The 11878-nt window shown below is 51.1% G+C and overlaps 1 protein-coding gene and 1 long non-coding RNA gene across 2 annotated transcripts; both read left to right on the forward strand.

The window, feature by feature from the left end:
- Positions 1 to 125: 125 nt before the first annotated feature.
- LOC121103824 lies at positions 126 to 4911 on the forward strand. The gene is made up of 3 exons (XR_005836114.1): positions 126 to 390; positions 594 to 2172; positions 4551 to 4911. It is a non-coding gene; the product is annotated as an uncharacterized LOC121103824 (long non-coding RNA).
- An 891-nt stretch (positions 4912 to 5802) lies between these two features.
- Positions 5803 to 8998, forward strand: LOC103668529 (zinc finger and SCAN domain-containing protein 32-like; the record flags this gene model as incomplete). The annotated part of the gene is given in 4 exon segments (XM_008696797.2): positions 5803 to 5931; positions 6215 to 6341; positions 7329 to 8022; positions 8024 to 8998. Coding segments are annotated over 4 exon segments (1113 nt in total), but the record flags the coding sequence as incomplete, so codon positions are not given.
- Positions 8999 to 11878: the final 2880 nt, after the last annotated feature.

Genomic DNA, 11878 nt, shown 5'->3' on the forward strand with positions numbered 1-11878 from the left:
CTTCAAGCAGCCGCGCGGCCAGCCCCGGCCTAGCGAATGGAAGCGGCCTTCCGCCCGGTGCCGCCCTAGCGGCCGGAAAGAGTTAATGCTACAGAGTGTCCCGGCCCGCCGCGGCCTAGAGGGGCCTGCGCGCGGCTCTGTGAGCGGCTGTCACCGCCCCGCGTCCCCGCTCCGGGAGACGCTGCGCGACAGGCTGGTGCCTGCGTGGCCTTCGGGCGGCCGGCAGCGCCTGGTGTCCCGAACCCCGCCTGGCGAGGGTGGCCGCCCCTGCGCGCGCGGGGCCCTTGGCCTTCCCGGGGCTTTCGTCCCGGTCGGGATCGGCGGCCCCCGAGGGCTTGTTCTCTCCTCTGGGCCGCGCGTCCCTCACAACATTTACGTTTTCCTGGTGAGGTAGGTTGCAGCCGGTGAGACGGGTCCCATTTGTAGTGTCCTTGACAGGGACAGGGAGGCGCGGCTCGGCCAGGGTCTCACGAGCGACGGGCGGCGGCCCCCAGTATGGGATTCCGGTCCCCTGTAGTCTGGCTCCCGCTCGGTCCGCTCCGGCATGCTCCCTGGATGATGGAAACCCCCTTTCCATCTTGTGTCCCTTACAGTCTCTGCTAGAGTTCCTGAACCTTACTTCTCAGGATCCAGGCATTTCGGGTTGTCGGCGTCTCCTCCTCATCAGGGTTCTCCTAACGTCAGCCTTCGCCAGGCAACGGGTTACGTGTTAGGTCCACTACGTGCAGGCTGGGCTAGAGTGCACAGGGCATAGTCTTGGCTGCAAAGAATCTGGCCAAAGGACCCGGCACTTTCGTGACCATCAGTAGATAACAGAGGCTAGGAAGAGGGGAGCCCTATGCTGAGCGCTGCGGAGTCCATGGAAGTGGAAGTTGACTTATGGTTGGCGAAATGGTAAGAGACCATGAACCTGATCTGTCTGCACCACAGAGTGGGACCACATCCACACAGAGGGAAAGCTGGAAAAGATTGGGGTGTGAGAAGATCCGTCATACGTTCTCACTAAGTGTGATCGGGCTACATTTGGAGGAAGACTTAACAGACAAGTTCTTGTAGCCCTCTCAAGGGGTGCGTTGCATGGCAGTGAAGAGACCGCATTTAATAAAGTAAATCCTGGAGCATGGCTGGAGGCTTTTTGAGGGAGCTTCTTTCCAGGGCATTTCACCTGGAAGTAAGGTGAAGGTGGGAATGCAAATGGGAGACCAGTAAGTACCGGGCCATTATATTACTTTTGCTTGTAGATGGAATCCTGTTAGGCTTCTCTGATCCTTTCTCAGTGAAATCAAAGGATTACACACGGGAGGTAAGAATAAGCATCTGTCTAGGTCACTTGAATAGGTTTCAGAGCAGGGTCATTTCCTTGGAATCCGAGTCAGGTTGAGACTTAGTTTCCTCAAAAAAAAATCCTTTCCGGGCTTCCAGACCCAGGGGACAGTAGTGCTCTTAGCATTGAGATCATCACCATCAGGCCCAAGGCTAAGCACATACTTGGAACTTACTAATGTGAATAAATGAAGTTCTGCCAGTGGTGCCCTTGCATGGGACTGACAGGCCTGATTCATGACACGGGTATGGAGGTGGTTGGGGGAGAAAAAGTGGGAAAAGAGACCCTGTGAAAGCAAGAAGAAGGCACAAACTGGTGAAGAGTAAATGAGGGCCAGTAATGATTTTTGTAGTTTGAAGCCTGTGCCAGAGTTCCTTTCCCTTGCTGTGGAGCCCACCAACATCCCCCCCAAGACTTTCCTTTTGAAATCACGATCCCTGCCTGGGCACTGCTAAAAAAAAATGATAAATGTACAGCCGGGAAGCGATGACAGCAAAGACGTGAAGTTTATTCTGAGATACCACACCACTGCCATAGCGGGCTGAATGTTTTCCTGCATGACTGGCTGGAGTAGTAATGCTGCTATTGACTAACCAGTTGCATCTTTTCTTTTTCCATTTATATTCGTTATAACTGAAAAATTCCCTTAGTTCTGGCTGCCTTTTAGAAAGTTGCTTCATCTTAGTGTGTATTTATTCCACACCCTATTCACCATCATATTCTATCAGGATTCCCTCAGTGCTTCATAATCTCTTGAAATCAAGACGTGCATGAATAAGCAACACCCAGAAAATGGCGAGGATGCAGTGGCTCTGGTTGAGGACGTACAGAGTGGATCTGGGCAATAGGTAAGGAAAGGCATTCAGAACCTGGTGAGTTTCGTTATGAAGAACTGAGTGAGAAGCACAGGAATCTGGGTTAGCGGAGAGGAGCCAAGTTGAGAAATGCACAGTAGCCCTCTGTCACCCACCAGAAACTAGGACCTAGCTTGGGGTGGTCCCCTGCCGTTCCTTTTTGGGTAGAATTTCTCATTTGCCGCTATAATGTAGACACTGATACATTCAGTGAGTGTTTAGGGTCCCTAATACAAATGTAAAACCTCAGAATAGCTCCCCACAGAAGGCCAGGGAAAGGACAACTATCCCTCACCCAGGGAATCAGAAAAACTAGAGTTAGTGAATTAAAACCCAGTGTCTCTTGCATGGAAGATTCCCTGAATGCAGATGCTGTGTGTTCTACACTAAATAAAGTTGTATTAGAGCTGCTCCTGCGCCAGGATTAAGGGGTCAGTATGGGATAGTGAGGAGTCTCACAAAGTCGGCACCTGTCCAGTTAGGGACTAGGTCTGACAGCTGGTCAGTGTAATGATCTTGTACATTTTGGGAGAAGGGAGGTGTGAAAGGCACAGGAGAAGAAAAGGAACATGGCTTTGGTTGTGGGAGATTTGTGGGAAGGAGGCTACTAAGATCCCAATCCCAAGTCTGGGAGAGGCACAGAGTAAAGGAGTGTGGGTCAGAGGGATGCTGTAGGCTGAGCGCCTCTGTGGTCAACGGGAAGCAGCGCCCTGGGTGCGGAGACTGCATGACTGGAATGGGAGATGCTGGTGTCCCCAGTGAGGAGGCAGACATGTCCTCGGGCTGCAGGGGAAGGGTGGTGTTGACATAATGTGGAGAAGGCAGAGCCATGTGGTGGGGACACATTAGGGTCCAAGCTGAGGAAGTTCATGAAGGATCCACGGGGTTGAAACAATTAATAACACCTAGGAGGGAGTGGAAAAGAGCAAGCAGTAGCACATGTATGGAGTTAGAGACTGGACAGGTGAATAGCGGGAGCCCCTACATGCTGACAGCCATTCTGCTCCAGGTCTCCTTGCCCTCTCTCTGTGGGGCTGGTCTATCCCTTGTGGCCCCCAGCATTTCAGAGCCAAGCTCTTAACAGGAATGCTAACGGTACAGAAATGTAAGGGTTAAAAGAGCTCCCTGAAACTGTCTGGGATGTGAAAGGCAGAGCAAGAAGTGGAGGTGAGTGGGGCAGTGCAGGTTGATAGCACTTCTCAGGACGCCAGCTGCCTCGCGCAACCACCACTTGGTCACTTGAAGGACCAGTTAGAAGCCTGGGACGGAAGGGGATGCAGGTGGCTCTGAAAGACACAAGTAGCTCTGAGGTGACTGCCGCGTGCCACATATTGGGGATTTCACAGTGAACATGACAGGCGTGGTCCCTGGCCTGCAGGATCCTACCCTCCATGGGGAAAATGGACAACAAGCAAAGGAAGAAAGCAACTTTTGGGAGGCACGTGGGTGGCTCAGCCTTTAATCATCTGCCTTCGGCTCAGGTCATGATGCCAGGGTCCTGGATTCAAGCCCCACATCGGGCTCCCTGCTCAGTGGGGAATCTGCTTCTTCCTCTCCCGCTCACTGCTTGTGTTCCATCTCTTGCTGTCTCTGTCAATTAAATAAATAAAATTAAAAAAAAAAAAAAAAAGAAAGAAAGTTTGGGATAAGTGCTCTACAGGAATGAGCAGACAGATGTACTGGACTAGGACCGCAGGCAGACAGGAAGTGGGCACGACCTCTCTGAGGGGACAGCTGAGCTGGAGGGAGGGAGGAGCTGTGTCAGGAGCCTCAGGTGGGAGAGGATGTGGCCTGTTTGGCAGAGAAGCAAGGATTAGCTCTGACACCCAGGAGAAGAGGTCGAGGAGGGAAGGTGGGAGGGCTTGGCACTGCATCCTGCGGGTGGTGGCAGCTGCTGCAGCGGCAACAGTGACAGCGTGAGCTTACGCTTTACAAGAGCTGCTGGATTCTGGGAAGGCACAGGGTGACAACAGGATGTGGCAGCAGAGGACCAACTCGGGGAGCAGACTGCAGGGTGAACACAGAAGGGGCCCATATGAGCGCTCTGTTTAATGCTGGGCGAGCTGAACAGATGTGGCGAGGCCCAGACGTGGGGGAGAGGTGCTCCCCACTCAAGGCTGCGGTGCTCGCATGCTGCAGACGTGTGTCTGCTCAGCGCTGGCCACGTCATTCTGCTCGGTGCTTGCATCTCATGATCTTAATCACTGCAGGCCACGTGAGTGAGACCAAATTTTATCTTTTTTTTCTTCTTACAGGGGTCTGAGAATATTTCTCTTCTGTTCATGTCTCACGTGGTTTCCTAATGCCACTCTCAGGTTTTACAGTCCCTTAGGCAAGAATTTGTAGTGACAGATGATGGGGTCTGTTCGCAGGTCCCAGATTCTGGGAAGGACTGGAAAATGCTCAATGACAAGACAGCCCTGTGGGGAGAAGCCAGAGAGTTCCCGAAACGCCACCTGAAACGGGGGGTTCATCCAGAGGAAAGCACTTAGGAGGGGTCACGGAGGTCACAACAAAGAGCAGGGGAACACTCAGAAGGTAAGCCGAGGTCTCTGCCCTTGGGAGGGCAGAGGAGGAGGGCTGGGGAGGAAGGCGGGTCTGAGCTTGAATAGGCTGTGGGGATCCACATTAAATGCTTTTGAAATATACCCTCAACACAAGATTTCAAATGTTACTTGCTGGTAACAGCACTTAGATAGGGTGGAGATTTCTTTTTTTTTTTTTTTTTTAGATTATATTTATCTATCTGACAGAAAGAGACAGCCAGCAAGACAGGGAGTGGGGGAGGAAGAAGCAGGCTCCCAGCCGAGCAGGGAGTCCGATGCGGGGCTCAGTCCCAGGACTCTGGGATCACGACCTGAGCTGAAGGCAGACGCTTAACGACTGAGCCACCCAGCCGCCCCAGGGTGGAGATTTCTTATGTGTAGCCCTAATTCTCCTTCACGGCAATTTAATTCTATTACTTCTAAACCAGGTACATTCACACCCACACATCTGCCCTCACCTGCAACCAGCTCTTCATGCACTTGAGACAAAGCCCCTATCTCATCCAGCTTAACTTTTTTTTTTTTTTAATGAGGGGGCAGAGGGGAGGAATAATTCTCAATTTTAATTGTTTTTAACAGGTGTATTTGCTGTAGTGTTTTTTATTTCCTTAAGCAGATGAAACAATGAGTATATCAGTATAAACCTTGGTGTTTCTTTCTTTGTAATCCTTGCGAACATCACTGTTCTCTGGTGTGTGGTTTCTGAAGCTTTGGGGTTGAATGTGAAGGGGGCAGGACTCACCGTGTGCCCAGCTCTGCTCCTGCTGCTCAGCCTGGCTTCGGGCTGCTCCGATCCCTAGTACTGTGACCTCCTCAGGATCACTGACTTGCATGTGTCCCCCGAGGTTCCGTTAATAAGGTAACAGAACGAACCACTTCCTTCTTGCAGATGGATTTCTGGGACGGAATATATTATGCTGGCCTGAGAAAAATGAAAGGCTTGAGTTACTGTGGCATTTTTAGTACTAGGGTCATCTCTGGGTGGTGGGGCTCAGAGCTTCCCCCCTCCATGAAACATTTTTTTCCTGTAATGTGCATATTCTGCTTTAGAATGAACCAAGTTTTTATTTTTTAAATAAACAGCTATTATGCCAACAGTCTGCTGAAAGAGCATCTCGCCACACAGAGGCCACTGGAGCTAGCGGTGGTCTTCAGACTCATCTGGGGGGCAAGCGCGTTGGGGCGCATCCCCAGAGCTCCAGATACGGTGGGTGCAGGTGGGGCCCAGGAATATGCATTTCTGACGGGTTATCAGTGCTGCTGGCCTGTGACCTCCCTCGTCCCCTGCTCTGTGGCAGCCGCCCTCCACCAGAGGCTGGTTTCTCCCCAGCCTGGCTGATGGCACAGGCGCCCAGGAACCGTTCCCAGAGAAAGGTTCTTTGAGACTGGGAGACTATGTGTAGGGCAGTTGGGGCCCAGTGAGCTGTGCTTGACGCCTGCTGTCCCCAAGGTTCCCATTTCACTCTTAACCCCGAGCTCCTTCTTACCAGAGATGTTGGAAAGATCATGCGGTCCATCCACTGGCCCTCCCTTGCACTGCTGGGGAGGACACAGAGGTCGGAGAAGGGGTCTGGGCCGATGGTGCAGCTGCGGACTTCCGGGATCCTGGCTGGGAAGGTAGGAGACTAGACCTGCCAGTCTTGTTCCCACCCAGAGCTGGTAGGACTCCTGACTCTGACAGCCAAGGGATAGGAAAGTCCCCCAGAGCCCATTAGCCCAGCTATCAGGAGGGAGCGGCCTCTGCTGTTGGCGTGCTCACTGCCCTAATGCATGGCCTGCTCCAGGCCACGGAGTCTGCCTCTTGGTGTTGAGGCTTTTCCCCTTGCCCATGAGAGTCGAGGTCCGCATCCGCCAGCCTCTTTCACGGAGTATGTGCCGTGTTCCCCGTGCAGCTCCCTTCCTCGGCTTCCTCAGCCTGCCATGGGCCTCCAGCCCAACTCTCTCCCCTTCCCTCCTGCTCCAGCATCACCCTCCTTTCCTGAGCTGAGCGTGTGCCGGCCACGTCCTGGCAACACACTTTCTTCTCGTTTCTGCCGAGCTTAGGGCAGCCTGTTGTTATTCAGCTGCCAGCAGCCAGGCCGTCAAGAGTAGAGGTGAAATCTGAAGACAGACTAGCAGATGACACAGCTCTGGCCTCTTGGCCTCAGATGTGTCACTGCCTGAACATCCAAAAAGAGACAGTATAGGGGGCCTGGTGGCTCAGTTGGTAAAGCATCTGCCTTCGGCTCAGGTTATGATCCCGGGGTCCTGGGATTGAGCCCCCATGTCGAGCTCCCTGCTCAGTGGGGAACCTGTTTCTCCCTCTCCCTCCCTGGTGCACGGACTTGCTTTCTCTATCATAAATAAATAATAGCTTTAAAAAAAAAAAAGAAAGAAAGAAAAAGACAGTATACGAAAACAGTAGGTGGAATCCAGGGCTTTTTCCCCAGGACCACAGGGTTTGGAGCTTGAATATACAACTGGAAAATGAAATTAGGCCATGACTTAGCAAGAAGGCTGAATCCTATGAAGAATTCCATTTAGGTATTTCTCTCTTATGATGCTTTACCTGTAACTCCTCATTCTGTTCTTTCTCCACAGTCCCGTGTCTTTTTCTTCCCTCAGGTCTTGAGATCAAGAACAAAGCTAAAAAAGAGAATCAGAAATGGGATGATTCAGGGCAAGCAGAAGTGACGAAGAATCTATGGAGAGAGTCTAGTGAAATTTTTTGCAACCTGAGCCCAAGAGAGCAACGTAGATGTTCTCCAGGGGAGCGTGAGGGGAGACCCCCGTCCGAGGACAGGAGGAGTCAGCAGACACTCCGTGCCGGGGAGAAGGCTTGTGCACATGTCCTGAGTGGGGGAGACTGCTCTCAGGGCTCTCCCTGTCGCCATCAGCCAGTCCCTGAACTGGAAAAAATGTCTAAGTGCCAGCAGTGTGGGAAAAGCTTTAGCCAAGGTTCTTACCTCATTCGGCCTCAGACAATCCACACAGGAGAGAAGCCTCACAAGTGCAGCGAATGTGGGAAAGGCTTCAGTGAGCGCTCCAACCTCACTGCCCACCTAAGGATGCACATAGGGGAGAGACCCTACCACTGTGGGCAATGTGGGAAAAGCTTCAACCAGAGCTCCAGCCTCATTGTCCACCAGAGGACCCACACCGGGGAGAAGCCTTATCAGTGCACTGTCTGTGGGAAGAGATTCAACAACAGCTCCCAGTTCAGCGCTCACCGGCGAGTCCACACTGGGCAGAGCCCGCACCCCTGTGCGCACCGTGGGAAAAGCTTCAACAACAGCTCCCACATCCGTGCCCACCAGAAGACACACTGGGGGGAAGCCGTACACGTGCTCTTGGTGTGAGAAAAGCTTCCCCAAAAACCCTGTCCTCATCCACCGTCGGGGGCACACAGAGAAGACACACTCACACCCCAAGAAGGGACACATGCTGCAAGGGTGTAGGAAAGCCAAAAGATCAATTCCCTAGTGTGAGTCTCTCCTGAAAGCTTCCATCGGCTTGTGGAGGCCTCTGCCAGCCAGTCCATGGCTCAGCAGGAGACTTACAAGTGGATCTCAAGCAGGAAGAGGAATCAGCATAAGGGTGCCGAGCTCTCTTTCTAGGTCTGCCTGTGACCCACAGTCCTGTGTCACCAGGACTTCCATCTGCTTTGAACACAGGATCCAAAGTCCTGCCAGGAAACTAGGGCAACCTTGTTCTGAACAGAGAATGGGTGGCTAGTGGTCTGGGAACGGTTTCTGGGGCAGGTCAGAGAAAAAGTTTTCCCTCCTCATGGGAAGCATATCTGGAAGTGAATGACCTCTAGGCACCTGCTCTCAGGAATGTCTTACCTCAGAGTAGGTCACCCAGAAGAGAGCAAGGCAGGAGGGACAGCTTAAGCCACAGCGTACCACTACTCTAAGTGACTTAATCTCAGACCAAGTGTGACATCTGGGTTCCTCTTTCTAAGATTCTCCTCTGTATCACCCCCACCCAGGTTCCTAGTTTCTTGTGTGTTACATTTAACAGTTTCTACAGGTTTATAAGTATTACTATTTCTTTTTTTTCTTAATGTTTTATTTATTTGACAGAGAGACAGCCAGCCAGCGAAAGAGGAAACACAAGCAGGGGGACTGGGAGAGGAAGAAGCAGGCTCCCAGCAGAGCAGGGAGCCTGACGCGGGGCTCGATCCCAGGACTCTAGGATCACGCCCTGGGCCGAAGGCAGACGCTTAACGACTGAGCCACCCAGGCGCCCCAGTATTACTATTTCTAATGAAAATAAAGGTGCTACTCACTCCACTCTCTTGGCCCTTGGTGCTAATATTCTCCATTAAAACTTTATCCTCATGCAGGTGCCCACAGGTTCCCAAAAGAATCCATGGGTAGAGCCTGTGTTAGTGGAGAACATAGAAAGGAGCAGGAGAATTGGATTGGAGAGGTTTGCACTTCCACTGAGAGGGAACATCACAGGTATATGGTGAAAACAGGGGTGTGGGAGAAAGGAATGGGGTGTCAGGAGCACTAAAAACCAATCTAAGTCATATTAATTTTGAACAGATATTCAAGCTTTTGTGAAATCTCCATGATAAACGTGGTAAAACCTGGGCACATCGTCCTGGTTCCTGGCCTGTGCACACAAGCTGTTAGTACATTGTCTAATTATGGTGAAAGCAATGTCATGGTCTCTGCTTCAGTCTTTTTGAGGAATTAAACAAGAACAAATAAGAATGTTCTACCTCAAAAAAAAAAAAAATTAATTTTGGGGAAGAATGGGAAGGAAGGCAAGTCCTTAAGAATCTATTTCAGTGTTTCCTCCTGTTGAGCCTTGTATTTCCTGGTTCTTTGCTATTCCAGGTTCTTTAGTAGCCAGATACAATGTGGTCAATGAAGTAGAATCACCTCACCAGACCTTCGGAAGTACCAGCAGCAGTCGCGCAGCACCAGCCAGCTCCAACACCCCCAAGATGTGACCAGCCAGGCAGGGTCTCTCTTCCAAGTCGTGATTAATCCAAACTTTTCGCTGTGTTCCCCCAACTCCATTTGGAGTAGCTGCTCCCTGCACTTATGGCGGATACCTGACTGCCTACCTGTCGTTGATTCACACAGCCTGATCACTGCACTAGGCACTGGAGAATGAATCTGAAGTAGCTGTATAAAACCTAACACCTCCCAGCCTCTAGATCTCCTCTCAGGTATAGGACACCCTCCTGGTATGGTTCAGCCCTTCACATGTCTTGTAAGAAGCCAGTTTTACCTCCTATATATGAAATACTGAGACTCTCCATATGGTTTCTCTCCATGTGGTTTCTAAATGAGTCCCTCCCTCACTGAAACATTTTAACTAACTGATATAATTTCTCAACGGATACTTCCTTGCTGAAGATTACTAACCATTCCTACAGGCAAGATCCAGTATTCTCACAACCTAAAGAAGAAGGCCAAAGCCACAGATCACCCCCACTTCACAGATACCTGTTGTGGTTCCTCAGTCTAAGATGGCAGAGAGTGCCTGCAGCCAAAACAGGAGTTGGATCCCTCCAGCCTCCTGACCCCACTTTCCTCTGGCCACCTCTTCTCAGCCTCCCCTGGGAGGGGACTACCCTACCAGTCAATGCAGGAACAGCCTGGGGAATACTGAGACCCTGGGCTCATCACACGCAAATGTCTGCTTTCCCTATTTTAGCTCCAGCCTCCCAGTCCTGGTACTCATCCTTGGCTAGCAGACAGTGAGGACTGAGCGATCATTACTCATGGAGAACACAGGATCCTAGCAGGTACCCTACGTACCTGTGGTAGGGGTCACGCCTCAAAGAGTGAACTTTGTGCAGCCCTGCTCTGGCAGATGGAGGAAGCGGCTCAGACATGCTCTGTGGACTTGGCCATTCTAGTGGCACCTCTGGAGTTTTTGCAGAAGTTTGAGATTTACTGAGTATTGCAAGTAAAGTCTGGATTTCCTAGGAGACCCAATGGACACTGCTATCATAGGTTAGGTGATGTGCATAGAGATTCGGGGCAGGGAGCTCGAGTTTGAATGTGGGTCAAGTCGATTCCAAAACCTTAAATTACTTCAGTCTTTCACTCCCGCAACCTGTCTGGTCAACACTCTGTGGAACCTCAGTACACACACCTTCTAGTGCACGTTAGTACCGTCAGTGTAGTCTTTTGTGCCAGGTGCCAAAGGCCTGGGCCCCTGCTGAGTATGTGGGCACAGCTTCAGATTCCTGTCACACCCACTACCACCAACTCTCCCAGATGTGCTACTGTGCCGGGCACCAGAGTAAGAGCTCCGTGGATTAGACATGGCGCCTAAGAAGCTTTTACAGCCTTAAGGTGGAAAAGGCAAAGAAGAGATCTCATTTGTTACAAGCATGGTTACACAAGTTCCCCTTACCATCGAGGTATTATCCATTGGAGGGCATCCAGCTTAGCAATAAGAATTGTCCAATGGAATCCCTGATTGGATTGGCTTTAGGGTGAAGACTTTATACTCATACAGTAAGCCGTAAGCAGATATATCCCATGCGGGCTGCCTTACTGTGGTTTCTGGGGTTGGCCAAGCACAATGGGGCCTCATACACTCACCCACAGTCTCCCTCTCACCATGGCTTCCTAGCCTCTGCTAAAACCTGGGCTCTCAATCATTTCACCTGTATTTTTCTTCTTTTTCAACTGACAAGCCACTTGACATGTCCAAATGGGGTCTTCTAAGTAGAGATGTGTCCCACATCGCCCTTCCCCCAGGGTAGTGTCTTCTGATCTATCACCCCTCTGTCCATGCTGAACTAGCTCCCATACACCTGTTCAAAAACTTCCTTATCAGTCTATATTAAAGATCAGACACTCTTCCTTAGGTGACAAAAAGGCCCCACAAATGCCCCAAGACATAGACTGATTCAAATATGACCCTGCTCAGAGCTATCATGGAATGAGCCTTTTGAGGAGAGGACCTGAAGGAATTGTGAAGCCTACATATGGAATGCAGGTGTCTCAACCTAACAACTGCACACCAATTCACTAGCTCCCTGCCCCAATTCAGGTCACGACACAACTACAAGGTCACATCTATGATGTCACAGGCACTGACAAACTCTCATCCCTGATCCTTCCTGCCTCTCCCATTTCCAGGCTGAGACTGTGTATCTCACCGTTTTCTTAAAATAGTTGGGTTCCCTTTTAAGG

Source organism: Ursus maritimus, unplaced genomic scaffold (assembly GCF_017311325.1).
Source record: "Ursus maritimus isolate PB19 unplaced genomic scaffold, ASM1731132v1 scaffold_2, whole genome shotgun sequence".
Classification (NCBI taxonomy): domain Eukaryota; kingdom Metazoa; phylum Chordata; class Mammalia; order Carnivora; family Ursidae; genus Ursus; species Ursus maritimus.